At 47.1% G+C, this 19,271-nt stretch overlaps 1 protein-coding gene across 3 annotated transcripts in view; it reads left to right on the top strand.

Annotated features, from left to right (window-relative positions):
- Positions 1–13,462: 13,462 nt before the first annotated feature.
- The window catches only part of NELL1 (neural EGFL like 1), a 1,021,326-nt gene continuing 1,015,517 nt past the window's right edge, over positions 13,463–19,271 (top strand). For all 3 annotated transcript variants that reach the window (XM_040255650.1, XM_040255649.1, XM_040255651.1), the window contains exon 1: positions 13,463–13,640. In XM_040255650.1, the coding sequence (XP_040111584.1) occupies positions 13,586–13,640 (55 nt within the window). In that variant the 5' untranslated portion in view covers positions 13,463–13,585. The remainder of the gene's footprint in view (positions 13,641–19,271) is intronic.

The following is a 19,271-nucleotide window of genomic DNA, read 5'->3' as shown; positions in this document are numbered from 1 at the left end:
AGCCTTCTTGATTGTCCAACTCTCACATCGGTACATGACTACTGGAAAAAGCATAGCCTTGACTAAAAACAGACCTTTGTTGGCAAAGTGATGTCTCTTTTTAATGTACCATCTAGGTTGGTCATAGCTTTTCTTCCACAGAGCAAGTGTCCTTTAATTTCATGGCTGCAGTCACTGTCTGCAGTGATTTTGGAGCTCAAGAAAATAAAATCTGTCACTGTTTCCACTTTTCCCATATCTATTTGCTGTGAAGCGATGGGGCTGGATGTCATGATCTTGGTTTTTGAATACTGAGTTTTAATCTAGCTTTTTCATTCTCCTCTTTAATCCCCATCAAGAGGCTCTTTATTCCTCTTTGCTTTCTACCATTAGAGTGGTATCATCTGCATATCTGAGGTTATTGATATTTCTCCCAGCAATCTTGATTCCAGCTTGTGAGTCATCCAGCCTGGCATTTCACATGATGTACTCGACTTATAAGTTAAATAAGCAGAGTGATAATAAGCAGCCTTGTTGTACTCTTTTCCCAATTTTGAACCAGTCCATTGATCTATGTTCAGTTCTAATTGTTGCTTCTCATCCTGCATACAGGTTTCTCAGGAAACGGGTAAGGTGGTCTGGTATTCCCATCTCTTTTAAGAGTTTCACTGCTGCTGCTGGCTGCCCTGGGGTCAATCTCCTGCCCACCTGGCCTGCCACTGGCAGAGCTCTGGCCCCTGACTTTCCTGCCCTGTGGCTCCTCGAAGTTATTGTCCAGGCCTGGTGAGCCCGGCCACCTTGACAGCCTCAATAAGCATTTTCCACTATAGTTTATTACAAAATAATTGAGTATAGTTCCCTGTGCTATATAATGGGTCCTTGTTGGTTATCTGTTTTATATATGGTAGTGTGTATGTAACTCTTTAAATAGTCTTTCCCTAAGTGACATGACTGAGTGAACTGAACTGAACTGAACTGAACTGAAGTGGGGATGATGATGAAATGTGGGAGGCTTAGCGCTCACATATCTGCAGCAGGTTGATCTTCTCTGGGCTGTTAACAAGGGTACAAGGATCTATTCGAAATGAGCTAATGGTGTTTACTCTGATACCTCCCCTGCCTCCCCTTGCTTCCTGCATCCAATCTTTCATCTTGTTTTCATCTGTTTGGCAATGATTCCCCCCTGACTTTGTGGCTGTTTTCCTGCTGATCTCACTCCTGCCGCTTTGATTGTTCTCTGCTTTTGTTCCTGTCTCCTTCCTTCATCTCCCCATATGTGTCTCCTGGAACTAGAGATTCAGAATCTCACGGTGGTGTGGAGGTCCAAGGTCATTTATTCCGGCATCTCTGATGTATAGATTCTTCTCTGATAGTCCGTTTTGTGGGAACTGACTTTTCAAGGTGATACATGTAGGATGGATAGTCACTGTCTGAAACAAGTTCACCATAGGAGTCTTACAATAGAAAACACCTCCAGGGCCTTTAAAATAGCTCAACTTGACAAAAATTGGATTTACATATCCTACTGCATTAAACTGAGACTGTGTGTGGTTTGGGTCACTCTTTTCTTGCCTTTAGTGCAATCTGTAATTCTATGAGAATTTTCATATTGTAAGTGATTTAACCCGACCCTGTTCCTCTTTCCAGGAAGCTTCTCCAGATGCCTTAGGATGAGGAGAAAATAATATCTGGAATATAATATGGATTGCATTGAAACAGAATCACACTTTGATGATCTATTGGTCCATTCACTCATGTATTCATTTTTACACTCAATGTCTTAATAATGTTAAGACATTGATATCTTTCCAGCACGTAATAGTTTGTGACACATAGTAGATACTCAATAAATGCATTTTTAATCAAGTGAGCAAATATTGAGTGTTGGTTCTCTATGAGGAACAGAGCTCAGTGTTACGTGCAAGAAAAACGCGTAAGAGTTGGGTTGTGCCTCCAGGTTACTCAGTGTGATATATACACATTGCTGTAATACACAGTGGGAAGAACCACAGGGTATAGGACAAGAACACACCAAGGGAATGTGGAGGAAGAAATGCCTTCTGTCTGAGCGGATTAGGCAGGATTTCAGGAAACAGGGACATGGGGAGAGTTTTGACCATGAGAAAGATATCAGTGTAACCAAAAGCGGGGTCTGGCTGCTTGCCACTCAGATGCCAATAAAGAGGACAGGTTGATGGAAAGGAAAGTTTGCTTTATTCTGGATGCTGGCAACTGGTTGGGGGGTGGATACCTGTCCAAAGGCCGACTCCTCTCCAGTGAGAGTCCATGGGCTAGAGCTTTTATAGGCCGAGGAAGGGAACTACATGCAGAAATGGCACAGTCACTCTTGACAGTCATCTTAAAATTGGTCATTAGTGGTCTCACCAGCATCCTCTTGATTGTATAATTCATCTTCAGTTCCAGGGCCAATTTGTTCCCATATCCTTGAGACCAATTGTTGGAATTGTGGCAGCTTATGTCATGGCTACAGTTTGGTTATTGTGTAGTTAACTTCTCCACCTGGTGAAGGTTTCAGTATCTATAAGACAGCTCACAGGAGATAGCTCAGAATATTATCTATAGCCCTTGAGAGGGAACTAAAGGTCCTTGACTTTGCTTAATGGTTAAACTATTATTATTTGGTCTCCTTTGACTGTTTACCTTTGTTTCTGCATCTTCTCACTTCTCTGATTAAACTTATTCTTTAGCTAAAGTTTCTCCATAGGCAAAAGGCAGGCAGAGGATATGGTGGGACAAGAAGCAGAGGGCCCTGCTCTGTTTTGTTAGGATGAGCTTTGGAGGTAGACAAGACCAAGTGAGTGATGGTATGGGGATAAGACAGATCATGTCAAGAAAAATGGGGGGATAAGGTGGAAAGTGTCAGACATGCTTGTGGGAAGTGAGAACTAAGGCTGAAAAAGGGGTTTAGGACTTGACAGTCAGGTGCTTTCAATGGCAACATGAAGAGTTCAGAAGCTACCAAGGAAGGTTATTGATCATAGAGAGAGATTTCCTGGCAAAGGGAGCTATGATCCCAGAGACCAAGCGCTGTCCTGGGTTCGCACGCCAGCTCTATGTCTTATTACCACAGCCTCGGTTTTCTCAATTTCTGGTGTAACCATGTCACATAATTACGATGCACATTCAGCTGAAATTTGTATGTGAGAATTTAACAACTAAGATAGCTGTTGGATATTGGCTGTTAGAGCTGTGCATTTGGAATATTGGCCTGGTCGCCGTGTCAAGGATGGATGGAAGTGGGGAGAGAGGTGGGGCAAGAACACTGGTTTGATTGTGCAAGAAACCAGACTTTTCAAAATGTTAGAAGGAAGAGCGAAACACTAGGTCATAAATCTAGGGATATACGTAACAGTAGCAGGTACTCTCCTTTCTGACCCATGTGACTGGGGCCATCGGGGTTTATATTTAAAAATCTGAGCAATCAGCATGGCGATGACACCGGTCAATAGGGATGGAGGCTGGAGCATGGTCCTGGAGACTCTTGCCCTGCCAGATACTGCCGTGTTAGTTTCTAGATCTTGGCAAAGTCTGAGTCCAGAGTGGGTGCTGGGACAGGCGGGGCCTTGAGCTGGGACTCGGGGTTCTCAGGGCAGCCTGGATATTCTCCTTCCATTACTTGGTTCCTCTGCTGTCTCCTCTCAGGAAGGGGAGGCTAAGGGACTCTGGCTATTTATGGGATGCTCATTTACACCACTCGCCTCTGGATTGTTTGCTGGTATCATGTCCATTCCATGCTGGTGTTGGGGAGAGGTGCACAAGAGAACCCTGGGCACGACCTTCCAAGGTTGTATGAATTTGATCCTTCTTGACTGTGGGTTTTGAGATAAGTCATACCGAAAAAAATCTCTGCTCCAAAGTGGAAAGCACTGCCAAGTGTAGGCTCGTGGCGTGTCAATGTGCTGGCTCTTTTCCTGCGTTCTGATGAGTGCTTCTACACACCCTGTGTTTTGGGGTGAGGGTAAAAAGTATGAGGATCTTGTACTAGACCGGTATTGATATTTTGCAAAGTTGGTCCAGTGTAAGGGAGTGTGGAGACTGAGCTTCTCTGATTTCCTGTTCTTAAAGAAGGTTTCTGACTTTAGCAGGCTTGTTGTCACCTGACCAAAACATGACATTCCCTAGTTTTCAGGAATGATAGATAAGATAGACTGCCTATTGGTTCCACTTTTTTACCTTGTCCCAAATCACACCCGGGCTATGTCTTCATCGCGAGCAGATTGTACTCGTCCTTGACTTTATTAGCATGTAAGCAGAAGTGATAGTGTGTCCGTTCTGAATGAAGACTTTAGAAGACCTGACCTATTTCCATGTCATTTGAACCTCTTCCTGCCATCAGAAGAACAGGTCCTGCTAGCTCAGTGGTTCAAGGAAGATGAAAGGCATGAGGGACGGAGTCGTTCAGCTGACACACGGACCTGCTGTGAGAAGGGGGATCAACCCAGCCCCCGTAGCTTGAAGCAGATGTGCCTGAGGCTGGATGAGATGAATCCTCACCAGCCTGCAGATGTGTGAGATGCCACGCTTAGTGTTGGGTGCTATGAAATTCTGTGGTTATTTACACCACAGTAGCTGGAAGAAACACAGGGAGTGACCATGTGACTAGATTCCACCCAAGTTTAAGTGGAGGTGACACATGGGCCTCCTAGGCCCCTTCTCTTCATTCTCTTTTCTGTTTGCTTTCTGGAATGTGGAATAAATGGCTGGAGTACCAGAAGCCATGTTGAACCGTGAGGACAAAAGCAATGTTCTAGGAATGATGAAACAGAAATCTGAGAAGAGCCCGGCTCCCCGTGGACTTCATAAAGCCACTAAATTAAACCTCACTCAACTCTAGAATGTGCATTTTTTAACCTGAGAGAGTCTTAACTCTTATATAAGTTATCATCTGGGAGTTTTTCCTGTTACATGAAGGCAGACAGAATCCTTACTGATACAGGTAGTAAAATGAACTAGGAAGACTGGAAGGAGAGCCAGGGAACCACTGGGAGATGTGGCAGAGTTTGACAGTACTTGGCTGCTGAGGAGAACTTTCGAGGCCTGTGACTCTGGAAAGCAGTCTAAAAGCATGGGAAATGAGCATTTTTGTTTCATGTAGATGAGGAGGCCCAGTCTCAAGAACTCACGTGAAGGGTTGTTGCTTAAAGTAACTAGAGCAGGCTATCCCTGTTCAAAAACACCTGCCCCATTATGCCGTTCCATGGCCTGAATTTCCTCCAGGAGATGGTCATGGCTTTGGGTCACCAGACCAGCTGAAGGATGTGCCATCCTCCCTAACTCAGCGTAAGTACAAAAGGACCTCTTCCTCCTCCTTTTTCTGCGGAGCGATGGCAGCAGTGTTGAGCACAGGGCTCTTCTACCAAGAGTAAAGGATCACTTTTAGGCCTGGCAAACAAGGCTGGGTGAGCACTTTGTGGGCAGCCCAGGGCCACAGGACCATTGAAGGAGCCTTCATGGAGGGAAGTTTGAGAGAGTATCAAGGGGGTCTTTCCCCACCCTTTTGGTTTCCATGTGAGGGATTTTCCTTTGATACTCCTGGACCTTTCCTGTACTCCCTGCTTGCTCCACTTTTCATAGATGAGGCAGACAGCCATTGGTCCTCATTTCTCAGTGAGTCCTCTTTCACTTTCTCCACCCCGATCGGTGGGAGCAGATGGCTTCGCCAGGATCCAGGCTGGAGGCAGGGAAGATGGCCAGCCCATTTTGGCTTTCATGGGAGGCTATGCTCTCCCAACACTGTCATGTTGATAAAGATGATGCTTGGCCTCTTGCTAACTCATTTATTTCTCAGTTGGTCAGAACTCATGAAGGAAATAGGGCTGCTATGTACTGGTTTCCCACAAGACCTCAACAAGGAGACCAAATCCATAGGCTTTATCCTAGGAAAAGTGGTGTAGCTTAGCAGCTGTTGTTCACTTTCTCAGCTGTGTCTGATTCTTTTGTGACCTCATGGACTGTAGCCCTCTAGACTTCTTTGTCCCTGGGATTTCCCAGGTAAGAACAGGAGTGGGTTGCCATTTCCTTCTCCAGGGGATCTTCTCAACCCAGGGATCAAACCCATTTCTCCTCCTTGGCAGGCAGATTCTTTACCACTGAGCCAGCAGGGAAACCCAGCTTAACAGTTAAATATACAGATTCTGCAGTCCAGCTGCCTGGGTTTGAAACTTGACTCAGGCACTCATTTGACAAATTGCTCAGTTTCCATATCTGTAAACTAAGTGTAATAACCCCACATACTTCACTGGATTGCTTTGAGGAATTCATCCATAGAAAGCACTTAGTGCAGGAACCCATACTTCATTATACTTGAAAAATGAGCCATTATCATTCTGGTTAGGGTCGAGGTGAGGCCTGCTTCTAGCACCTGCTTGAGAATGGGTTTCTGCTTTCCCCTGGTCTATAGGAATGGCCAACATGTGCTTATGTAACACTTAACCTGGATATGTGAACACCTTGGTTCTTATCATCAGAAACTCAAAACTTATCCAAGATCATTGATGTTATGGATTAGGAGGGTTTCATCCAAAAAATTATGGAACAATTTTGTCTATGATGTCTACATATAGATTTTTCTGTCTTCCTTCAGATTGACACCTCACTTTGTCCTATAAAGTGTTTGAAGCTGCAAGACAGAAGGACAGTAGTTAACTTCACAAGGTCTCTCTTATCTGGATGTCACTGAAACTGACTGTAGTGACTGGAGTAGAGAATGCATATTGTGTGTGTGTGTAGAATCCTTATATTCGTATGGAAACAGAGGCCCATGCATGGATGTATTCATTCATCCCCTCTTTGCAATTGCATGCGCATTTCAGGAAATGAAAATACCCACCCAGGTCCAGGCGTGCCTAGTTCAAGAGAGTCTGGCGCTTGCTGGGTTGGTGAAGGACACTTGGGAGTTTTTGCCCTTCTCTGGACTCTGCCAGTTGATTGGCACTTGGGTTAGTTTCCTAGGACTGTTAACAAAGTGCTGTAAACTGGAACGCTTAAAAACAACAGATATTTAGTCTCTCACAGCTCTGGAGGTTAGAATCTGAAGCCAGGTGTTGGCAGGGCCAGGCTCTCTCTGGAGCCTCCAGGGGAGGATCCGCCTCTGCTGCTTCTGGCTTGTGGCCCCAGGCATTCTGTGACTTAGAGCACTTCCGTCTGCCTGCCACATGCTTTCATTTGTTACGTCTCTGTCTTCATGGGGCATTTTCCTCCTCTTACAAGGGACACCAGTCACAATGAATGAGGACCCACCAATGACCTCATCTTCACCTGATGACATCAGCAAAGACTCAGTTTCTAAAAAAGGTCACATTCATAAGCACTGGGAGTTAGGACTTTAGCATGTGTTTTTTCATGGGGGTGGGGCACAGGGGTGGGAGACACAAACCAATCCATAACTATCCTCCATTCTCTTCACTTTTACAAGGAAATGTGTCATGCATCCCGAAATGTGAAGGTAGTTGGAAGGCTGTTTGGACACAGGAGAGTGCCCTGGGGTGAGGCACTGGAGGGCACTAAATGAGATGGAGAGTTTCTCAGCCTTGGATGCTAAGAAGGAGTCTTCCTCTGTCTTCCTCTGTGAAATTCACTGCCCTGCAGAGTCAGCCGTGGAGCAGCTCTGGGGGCCAGTGGTACAAGGCAGTCTGTTGCCTTGGTGATGGCCAATGAGAAGTGTCAGGTCTCCATGCTGCTTCCTGGAACAACATCCATTGATTCATCCAACAAACGTTTATTGAGCTCCTAAAATACGCCAAGTCTGTCCTAGGTGTAGAGACACAGTGGTGAACAAGAAAGACAAAAATCCTACTCTTGTGGCATTCTCTGCGGGGGGAGACAGAACAAATGTCAACAAATAAATCGATATTTCAGATAGTACTAAGCACTATAAAAAAATTAAGCAGGGTTAGGAGACAGAGAGTCATGGGCATGACGTGAGAACCTTCTGTAGGCAGGGTCTCCCCAAGGAGCTGACATTTGAACAGAGGCTGAAGTCATGTGAAAAGTGAACCACACTAAGATTTATGGAAAGAATGTTCCAGGCAGAGGGGGCAGCAAGTGCAGAGACCATGAGGAAGGAGGGTGGGAATGTTTAAGGAATAGCAAGATTCTGGGGTGAGCTAGGAGGTGAGGGGGAGAGAGCTGGGAAGCTGGGCAGAGGCCTTGTGAGATGTTTGGATTTCTTCAAAATATGATAGAAAAGAGCAAGGGAACTTTTGAGCAAGGGAATGTGATCTGATTCATGTCCTAAAAAGCCGACTGTGCCTGCTAAGGGATGGCTGAATTATAAGGGGCCAGAGTGGAGGTAGAGAGAACGATTGGAAGTCGAGGGCAATAGCCAAGGAAAGGGGAACTCATGGATTGGATGGAGGCAGGAGGAGTGAGGGGTGGTGAGATGTGGTTGATTTGGGATTTTTCTTTCTGTCTAAGGGAAAGCAGGGGTTTCCCAGGTGGCCCTAGAGGTAGAGAACCCGCCTGCAAATGTAGGAGGCATAAGAGAAGAGGGTTAAATCTCTGGATTGGGAAGATCCCCTGGAGGAAAGCATGACAGCCCACTCCAGTATTCTTGCCTGGAGAATCCCATGGACAGAGGAGCCTGGCGGGCTACAGTCCATGGGGTTGCAAAGAGACACAAATGAAGCGACTTAGCATGAATGCAAGAGAAGGGAAGTCAAGGATGCCCCTGGGTTATTTGGTTGGAACGCCTGATAAAGGTTGGTGCCATCTCCTTAGAAGACAGCAGGCAGGGAGTTTGAGAGGTGTGTGTGTGTGTGTTAGTTGCTCAGTCATGTCTGATTCTTTGTGACCCCATGGACTGTAGTCTGCCAGGCTCCTCCATCCATGAAATTCTCCAGGCAAGAATACTGGAGTGGGTTGCCATCGCCTTCTCCAGGGGATCTTCCCAACTCAGGGATCGAACCCCAGTCTCCTGCATTGCAGGGGGATTCTTTACCATCTGAGCCACCAGGGAACACAGTTTGGGAGTGAGGGGGAATTTAAAGTCCTCACTTGGAATATGTTGCAATTTTTAAATGATCATTAAAGAAGTTTTAAAAAATAGCTTTTAAAAAATATTTATTTATTGGCTTTGTTGGGTCTTAGTTGTGGCGCTCGGGTTTAGCTGCCCTGCAGCATGTGGGCTCTTAGTTCCCCGACCAGAGATGGAACCTGTGTCCCCTGCATTGGAAGGCAGATTCTCAATCACTGAGCCACTAGGGAAGTCCGTAAAAACAGCTTTATTGAGATACAATTCACATACTGTACACTTCACCCAAAGTGTACAAGTCAGTGGCTTTTAATATATTGTGAATATTTGTGAGAGTTTTTCAACATCATCACAATCAATTTTAGGGCATTTTCATTACCCCCCAAATAAGTCCTGCATTCATTAGCTGGCATCTGCTAATCTTTCCTTCCCCTTCCCCCTGCCTTAAGCAACTGCTAATCTACTTTTGTCTCTATAGATTTGGACATTTTACATAAAAGGAATAATATGACATGTGGTTCTTTGGGACTGACTCTTTTCACTTAGCATAGTATTTTCAAGATCTATCCCTGTTGCAGCATGTATTAGTACTTCATTTCTCTTTATTGCTGAATAATATTCCATTATATAAATGTATTGCCATTTACTTGTCCATTCATCAGCTGATGGGCATTTGGGCTGTTTCTACATTTTGGCTATTATGAGTGATGCTGCTATGAACATTTGTTTACAGCTTAGTGTGTGGCCATATGTTTGCAGTTCTTGTGTCTGTACCCAGGGGTAGAATTGCTGAATCATAAGGTAACTTTATGTTTAACTGTTTGAAGAACCATTTCACATTCTCACCAACCAGTATATGAAGGTTCCAATTTCTCCGCTTCCTTGTCAACATTTACTATCTGGCTTTTTGGTTTTAGCCGTCCTTGTGGGTGTGAAATGATATCTTATTGTGGTTTTGATCTGCATTTCCCAGATGGCTAATGATGCTGAGCATCTTTTCATGTGTTTACTGGCTGCTTGTTTTTCTTCTTTGGAGAAATGTCTATTCAGATCTTTTGCACATGTTAAAATTGGGTCATTTGTCTTTACTGTTGAGTGTAATAATTTTTAGTAAGGGCGAGTAGTTTAAATCAGGTATCTTATGCAAATATGCTCAGTCACGTCCGACTGTTTGCCACTCCATGGACTGTAACCTGCCAGGCTCCCTTGTCCATGGGATTTCCCAGGCAAGAGTACTAGAGTGGGTTGCCATTTCCTACTCCAGGGGATCTTCCTGACCCGGGGATTGAACCCATGTCTCCTGTTATCTCCTGCATTGCCTGGTGGGTTCTTTACCGCTGTGCTGCCTGGGAAGCCCGAATAAGATATAGGACTTGCAGATTTGTTTCCTGTTCTGTAGGCTATCTTTTCGCTTCCTGTGATGTCCTTTGAAACACAAACGTTTTCAGTTTTGATGACGTGGCCATATTGCATTTACGACACACGATGAGTAGCTGAGTATGTATGCTCGGAGTCTGAAGGAGAGGTGAGGACTGGAAACACACCAGGTGAGAATCAGCCATGTGTCAGTTCAGTTCAGTCGCTCAGTCGTGTCCGACTCTTTGCGACCCCATGAATCGCAGCACGCCAGGCCTCCCTGTCCATCCCCAACTCCCGGAGTATAGATGGTAGTTAAAGCTATGAGGCTGGATGAGAACACATAGTAGTAACTGTGGCTTGAAGACAAGAAGTCTGGGGTCCATGAGGCTCCCCAATATTTAGACGTCAGGAAGAAGAGGCAGAGGGATAATCAAAGGAAGCCTCTTGTTCTTGGACAGATCATAGAGGGAGGCCATTCAGAAGGGGAGGGCCGGCTTGGGGTGTGGTATTGGGTAAACTAAGCTTCATCACTGCTTCCATTAACATGGGTCCCATTGCAATATTCCAACACACAGCCACGTGGTCCCTTCATCGCCACCATAGAAATTTGCTAGGCGTGCTCTATAATGGTTACCTTAGCCTACACAGTCCAAATCCCCCCTCCAGAAGTGCATTTATAGGAGGAGATTGAGGTACTCAGTTATCTAGGAAGATTTATGACCTTGTTAAGATTAACACTAGTTCTGCTAATGGATGTGATGCTGCAAAGCTTTGACAGAACATATGCCTTGCTTTATTTTTTAATGGAACACACTGAAAGCTCCATCCCACAGGACCAACTAACTACACAGAGACTTTCAAAGAGAGAGAGAGAGAGCTCTAAAGGTCTGACTCAGACCACCTTTTCCCTTGGTTGGGGTCACTGTGACTTCTAGGATTTCTGGGATCAGTAAGACGCCTTTGAAACAACAGCTCAAAGCCACGGAGACTGCTCCTACTGAGGTGTATTTAAAATCTGCAAAAGAGAGAGAGGACTTGGGCCTCACGACACAATGTGGTTTTGGGGAATCCTCATTCACAAGGCCCAGCTCAACTTGAGGAGTTCTATTTTCTGCAAGAGGTGTGATTTTAAAGTTAACTTAAATGTAACATGTTCTGCGTGCATGCTAAATAGGGTCTGACTCTTTGTAACCCTATGGACTGTAACCTTCCAAGTCTCCTCTGTCCTTGGGATTTTCCAGGCAAGAATACTGGAGTGGGTAGCTATTTCCTTCTCCAGGGGATCTTCCCAACCCAGGTATCAAACCTTACATCTCCTGCATTGGCAGGCAGGTTCTTTACCACTAGCAGGAGATTTTAATTTTAGCTTTAAATGTAATATGCTCCAGGTGGAAGGAGAAAGTCTTGCCTCTGTAGTGAAATCAGACAGTCAATGCAGACAGATCCCCTCTGGGCTCAAGCTGAATTCCAGAAGAGATGGAGAATCTGTTCAGCCTTGACATCAGTTTACCTCTTAATCTTTCAGCTCAACTTCGGGCATGGCAATACACTTCTTTGTTTGCTTCCCTTCTTCTGCCTCAGGTGTTAGGTGCTGGAATTTATCTGCTTGTTCATTTCCTTTTAATCTGCTAAGGGACCACAGTGTAAAGGGCCAAGTGGGACAGTGGCTTGCATACGGGAATATCCTGAAAAATAGGGCAGAGTGTAGATAAAAACCTTCTCTCTTAATAAACTGTGTTGCTACTTTGGTGACCTTCATTGGGGGCTCTCGGGGTCACGGTGATGAAGGGGTTAGGAACAGAAGAAGTAAGAAGGGGATTAATGAAGAGGATTTTTCTTGAACGTTGTAAATGTTTCCTGGAAAATGAGGGAGAGCTTTGTTCAGAGACGTTTCCCTTCTTTGGGATCCCTATCATATCAGAGGGCCGGGCTGGACTCAGAGAGAGGGGACCAGTGTGAGCAAGCCAAGGAGTTTTAAATCATGTGGGGCTCGTTTGGTGTAAATCAAAGGCTCTGTCATGTCTGATTTCACGACTCTGCAACCTAGTTATAAATAACGTTCCTGAAAGGAAGTGCCGTAAACCTGGGAGATATTTCTAGGGAAGGCTGGGTTCTGGAAGGGGGTCACATAGAAGCAGGAGGATTGGTCTTGCCCACACTCCTAAAACAGTCCAGCCATTCTCTCCAGGAATGGTGTTGGAGAGGGTTCCAGAAAAACTGCGGGAGAGGTCAAACCATGACTGTGAAAGGAGAGTAGTAGGGTTTTTGACAAAACCATCGAGAAACTCACTCAAGGAAAAAAAAAATGGTTAGGAATTTCCCCTAAGTGGCAGCATCTGCCCTGCAGAACCGGAAGGCTTGCAAATAAAACTCCCCAATTCCCCACCGTGCTTCGCTCGGGCTCAGGGACACTTTTCTGCACCCCCCGGCCTTAGCGTCCTCTCCCTGAACCCCCAAAGCGGGTCTCCACTCAGAGGGACCCAGCGGAGAGAGGAGACTGGAGGTACAGGTGGTGAGACGGAACTCAGGCATCATCTCCCTCCTCCCTTCTCCCCAACCAGTCACCTAAGCAAATCCGGAGTAACTGTCCTCCAGGGAGGAGCTGAGCGCGCTAGTTGAGTCCGTCTGGGTCGGGGTTCCCCCGGTGGCGGGGACGCGGGGTGGGGGGTAATCCACCCGCAAGGGCTCAGGGTTCTTCGTTTCGACCAAGATGAACTGTGGCAACTTCGGCAGCCCCCACCGCGGCGCCGAGGCAGAGACAGCAGCAGCGGCTCCGCCGGCTCGTCTGGGCTGCAGAGCGTGAAGCTCAGGGAGGGGGTGCCCTGCGCCTCCAGCTCCTCCCTTTTGGTCCCCGGGTCCCGGGACTCCAGCTCCAGTGCTCCGAGTGAGAGCGGCTGCTGCGCCGATCGCCCGGGTCCTCGCCGCGGAGGAGGAGCCATTGCCAGCTCCAGGCGCAACCTGCCGGAGTGGCCAAGCCCCGCGTTCCCGCCCCAGCGCCGAGGCGAGCGCCGCCGCAGCGGGGGCCGGGGTCCGGGCCGGGTGCCGCCGCCCGCGGTGGGGGCGGGCTGGGGGCGGGGCGGCCGGGCCGCCTTCCCGGGCGCGATCCCTGAGCGCGGCACCCGGCGCAGCAGAACCACCTCCCTCGCCGCCCGCCAGCAAGTTTGGCGGCTCCGAGCCCGGCGCGTCTCGGCACCCAGGCGCATTTGTTTCTTCCTGGCTTCCTCGCGCCCGCTCTGGCCGGGACCCTTGGGAGCGATGCCGAGGGATGTGATTTTAGTTGTGTGCTTCTGTGTGTGCACCGCCAGGACAGGTAAGCACGGCTGGGCTGTCGGAGGGATGCGGGGAAACGGGCGAGCCCGGCCGCTGTGCCCAGCGCCCACCTCGGCTCCGCGCCGGTCCGGGGAAGGGCGTGGATGCGTCCCTCGACTCTCTCTGCTTCTCCAGGTGAAAGGTGAGAAGTGGGGCTTCCAGGCAGGTGGAAGATGCCCCCGAGGAGTAGCCCCCTGCCCGGAGGACGCGGCCTGGAGGGCACAGGGGCGAGGGGCGCGGCCGCTCAGGCGCACCCTCCAGCTGCTAGCGACCGGCTTCCGGGTAGAAACCCACATAGTAGGGCGGGCCCGGGAAGCCCACCCCCGTGAACTTGGCAGGTGCGGGGGAAACCGCGGTGCCTGCGCCCTGCTGGCCGGGGCAGGGGCGGCGGCAGGGCGGCGCACCCGCAGAGGGAGCGCTTCCGGCCGGCGGGCGGGCGCCGCTTGGGCGCGGGCGGGCGCGGCGCGGGGCGAGGGCTGCGGGCGAGGCTGGGATTCCGAGGCAGCTTTTCTCGTCCCCTCCTGCCTCTCCCCCGGGGAACTCCTGAAGTAGTTTTTCTTGCCGCTCCCTTTCTCCCCCAGAAGGCAGGACAAATTCGAGGGAACTGGAGCTGTGGGGAGGTGCTCTGAAGCTCCAAGCCAGTTTTCGCAGACTGTAGCTGCGTGTCGGTGTCGTGGAGGGGAGGTCAGGAAAACGCGCGTAATTTTCTGAAGTCCCCGCTTCGTTCTGCCTCCAGGGAAGCAGTTGTGAGGGCGTTAAGAGCACCTCCTCTCTCAGCCCTCAGCCTGCATGTCCCCTGGGGGTTTGGAGACCCACTCTCAGCCGCCTTCTCTGGGGAGCTAGTAGTAGACTGGGGAAGGTGGCGGTGGATTGCACCAGGGAATTGGCAAAAATAGGACTCTCCCTGCGGGTGGGAGCGTCGCGAGTTTTTATTCCTACGCTAGGCACCCTCCTAACGTGCGGCAGACTTCGCATCCCAGAGTTGATATGTAGTCATCCCCACTGCTTTTTTCCTCTTTTATCACTCTCATTTCTCCTATCTAGAGGCATAGCCTCCTGCTCACGCTGGGCAGCAAGTTTATCGGTAGAGGGCTGGGAATGGGTGCCCGGTCTGGGTGGGCTCAAAAGTTCCCTCCGCTCGCTCCCCAGGCGTCCCTCTTGGGCTGTTAGCAGCCCGCCTGAGAATTCAAGAGTTGGGCGTCCAGCAGCTTCCTGCTGGCCCTTTCCATCTTCCCCAGGACCGAGCAGGCGGCAGCTTTTCCTTTGCTTAATGAAAGAGCGGCGGGTGTGGACTTATCCAGCGATAAAAAGAATCCCCATCCGTTTTCAGTCTCCACCCGAGAGCTTCCCAGCCTGCCAAGATGCCATGACTGCCCAGCCTAGAATAAGCGCTTCTTGAGTTCTGGCCTATCTAGGTGGGTTAGTCTTTTAAAGCCAAGAGCACACGAGAAAAAGCTTGTCCCCAGGAAGATCAGAGCAGTGGGGACAGTGCAGAGTGTGGGCGACCAGCCCTGCTAGTGGAGAATTTGGTGCTGGTGAACATCTTACATGGGAACCAAAGAGAGAGAAACTAGGTGGGGTGGGGTGAGATATCCGTCATTTAATTTTCTCAAGTGCACATCGCTACGGAGTATGCCTGCGTCCTTTGTTCTCATTACTCCTTTGAAAAGTCGGCCAAAAGTACCTTCCCCAGAAGTGGATTGTGGGTCCAGGGCGCGTTGCTTGTGGAGTTTCTTTAAGAACAAAATCTTTTCCCCTTCCCCACATTGAGCCCCTTTAAATCTTGTATAAATTCGGTTGTAGGGAAGTTTCATTTCTGTATTCATTCATTCATTCAACTGAAGAGTTGAGCGCCTTGCTGGGTGCTAGGATTGCTTATGCAAAGAGGAACAGACTTGGTCTTTGACTTCCAGGAACTTAGGGCTTAGCTGAGAATCTAGATAGAGACTGAAAAGCATTTTTATTGTACAGCTTGATGGGGTAGAGGGAAGAGAGATGGGAATATAGAAGTCTGTGTTAAGGATATAGAGGAGAAATTGTAGAAATGAATTCTGGGGAAGGGTGGTAGATGGTCAGGGAAGGCTTTAATCAGAAGGTAACATTTGAAAGTTGTGTCTTGAAGGATTTTTAGGGAGTTTTCCAGGTGGACAGAGTGGGGAAAGCATTCCAGACAAAGGGCACAGCTTGTCCAAAGGCAAGGAAGAATGGAAGGATCTGCCACTTGGTTGTGCAGTTGCTTAGGGAGCTTGGGTTTTCTGTGCCACTTGGTACTCATTCAAAGAGTACCAAGAGGCTACACATTTCTACTACAAAAATTATCAGAAGAATCAGAGAGACATGGGGGAATTATATCTCAGTTCTTTTACTTACAGTTTCTTGAAACTTGGGGATATGATCAGCAGTTTCCGCTTTGATTTTACCTGGGAACCATCATCCCTGCCTCACACATCCATCCTCTGAGGTAGCTAAGGCTGGCTCTTAATTAGTTTATCAGGATCCAAACAGCCTCTTGTAAAGTTTATTTGTCAAGTGGGACAGTTGTTGTCTGGGCTGTTAACAGCCCAAGATGAAATAAACACGTGGTGCACTGAGTGAACTGCTCAGATATCACTGCTTTTAATGGAAATGAATAGATGCTATCAGGCACGTTTTAATTAAAGCAGCACTGCCGTGCAGTAGCAGTTACATAGGAAAAGATCTAATGATAGGTGTCACAGGAAGCTACTTAAATTACCTCATTGTTCAGAGAACTTGTTTTAAAGAGTAAAGTGGAGTTAAGATAGGTGTTGTTCTGGTTATTTCTGGGTGAAAAATTCTGAGATTTCCAGGTGCATCACTAATAATGGAAGTTTAGCAGGCTACGATGCTTTCCAGGTGTCTTGATGGTAGAGAATCTGCCTCTGGAGGAGGTAATAGCAAGCTATTCCAGTATTCTTGCCTGGAGAATCTCATGGACAGAGGAGTCTGGTGGGCTACAGTCCATAGGGCCACAAGGAGCTGGACACAACTGAGTGACTGAGCAAGCACACACACACACAGAAGGCCACGGTAACAGCAGTAATAACACATCTTGTCCATGAGTTTTCTCCAATGACCTGAAAGTGCGAATAATACAAAACTCAATGATTACTGCCCAATGGCTTCCAGTTTGTTGTGGTTACCAGGGCAATGGGTAGAGGGAGCTCCTGGGGCTGAGTGAATGCTTTTTGCTGCCACCTGCTGGGAAGGAGAGCTTTTTAAAGTACTTCCCAGGCTGTTATTAACTGAGTTGAATAATAGAGCTATGAACAGAAGCTCCTGGCCTCCAGTAATCAAGTGAAATATTGGCTGACTTGGAACAGGCACAGAGGATGCTTCTGGGATATTAAGAAACTTTGTAGGCGTCCAGAGGCCCAAATCTGATCAAATGATTGTGAAATCCTGCTGGTAAATGAGATCTTGGAGCATCTCTCCAGTGAGGTTTGTCCTGCATGGAGCTGGAAAACAGCTGCCTTCATGGATGGTGAGCTGGATTAGGTTTGAAGTGAGCCAAATCCAGGAGGATTTGCTTGTGAGCTTAGGTCTGGGACCCTGGAGGTGGATTGAGTGGGTTTTGGACCTGAATACTCCCTGAGTTGGGCTGAAGAGTGGCCAGCAGCAGCAGCAGGTGTCTTGGGAGATTAGGGTAGAGATTCTGAATCTCAGAGTCAGACCTCAAGTGTCTCTGCAAGATTGACATGCTGCCTTCCAGGTTTAAAAAAAATAGTTTTTCCTCCCGAGGCTCTTTTTATCCTACTTAATTCCAATACCCAGCTTCAGCCATTTATAGAGCAGTTATGACCAAAGTAAAAAACTTATAATAGAATTTCCTTGGAAAGGGCAGGAGCTCCATGCTTGGACGAGAAGCAGAAACATTAAAATAAAAAAAATATCTTTATGGAGCCAACACTCTCATACTATATGAGGTTCAGGTGAAGCCATGCAAATGCTGCCTTATTAATAGATTTTCTGATTCCTTAGGCAATGGGCATAGCAGTTTTACTTGTCCTGCTATTGGCATGAGGTATTTTCATCTCGAAGGAAACCACTTAGAGAAAAGAATATTGTATCTGGAAGGCTAATTGATTTTTCTTGTTCTGTTTTGTGGGATGTTTTTATAATAAGAGCAATACAGTTATCTTGAAACCAGGGAAGCCCCTTCATTTGTGGGCTCTAGGGGAAGAGGTCAGTATATTGGATTGGCCAAAACGTTTGTTCTGGTTTTTCCAAAAGATGATGCAGAAAAACCTGAACATACTTTTTGACCAACCCTAAGGAGAAAAGGAAAGATATAAGCATCTGAATGCAGAGTTCCAAAGAATTGCAAGAAGAGATAAGAAAGCCTTCTTCAGCGATCAATGCAAAGAAATAGAGGAAAAGAACAGAATGGGAAAGACTAGAGATCTCTTCAAGAAAATTAGAGGTACCAAGGGAACATTTCATGCAAAGATGGGCTCGATAAAGGACAGAAATGGCATGGACCTAACAGAAGCAGAAGATATTAAGAAGAGGTGGCAAGAATACACAGAAGAACTGTACAAAAAAGATCTTCACGACCCAGATAATCATGATGGTGTGATCACTCATCTAGAGCCAGACATCTTGGAATGTGAAGTCAAGTGGGCCTTAGAAAGCATCACTACGAACAAAGCTAGTGGAGGTGATGGAATTCAGTTGAGCTATTTCAAATCCTGAAAGATGATGCTGCGAAAGTGCTGCACTCAATATGTCAGCAAATTTGGAAAACTCAGCAGTGGCCACAGGACTGGAAAAAGTCAGTTTTCGTTCCAACTCCAAAGAAAGGCAATGCCAAAGAATGCTCAAACTACCTCACAATTGCACTCATCTCACATGCTCGTAAAGTAATGCTCAAAATTCTCCAAGCCAGGCTTCAGCAATATGTGAACCCTGAACTTCCTGATGTTCAAGCTGGTTTTATAAAAGGCAGAGGAACCAGAGATCAAATTGCCAACATCCGCTGGATCATGGAAAAAGCAAGAGAGTTCCAGAAAAACATCTATTTCTGCTTTATTGACTATGCCAAAGCCTTTGACTGTGTGGATCACAATAAACTGTGGACAATTCTGAAAAAGATGGGAATACCAGACCACCTGACCTGCCTGTGGAGAAATCTGTATGCAGGTCAGGAAGCAACAGTTAGAACTGGACATGGAACAACAGACTGATTCCAAATAGAAAAAGGAGTATGTCGAGGCTGTATATTGTCACCCTGCTTATTTAACTTATATGCAGAGTACATCATGAGAAACTCTGGACTGGAAGAAACACAAGCTGGAATCAAGATTGCTGGGAGAAATATCAATAACCTCAGATATGCAGATGACACCACCCTTATGGCAGAGGGTGAAGAGGAACTAAAAAGCCTCTTGATGAAAGTGAAAGAGGAGAGTGAAAAAGTTGGCTTAAAGCTCAACATTCAGAAAACGAAGATCATGGCATCTGGTCCCATCACTTCATGGGAAATAGATGGGGAAACAGTGGAAACAGTGTCAGACTTTATTTTTTGGGGCTCCAAAATCACCTAGATGGTGATTGCAGCCATGAAATTAAAAGACGCTTACTCCTTGGAAGAAAAGTTATGACCAACCTAGAT

This window comes from Oryx dammah, unplaced genomic scaffold (assembly GCF_014754425.2).
Source record: "Oryx dammah isolate SB20612 unplaced genomic scaffold, SCBI_Odam_1.1 HiC_scaffold_15, whole genome shotgun sequence".
NCBI lineage: Eukaryota > Metazoa > Chordata > Mammalia > Artiodactyla > Bovidae > Oryx > Oryx dammah.
Note: the sequence above shows the minus strand (reverse complement) of the source record. Positions and strands in the feature narration are given on the sequence as shown.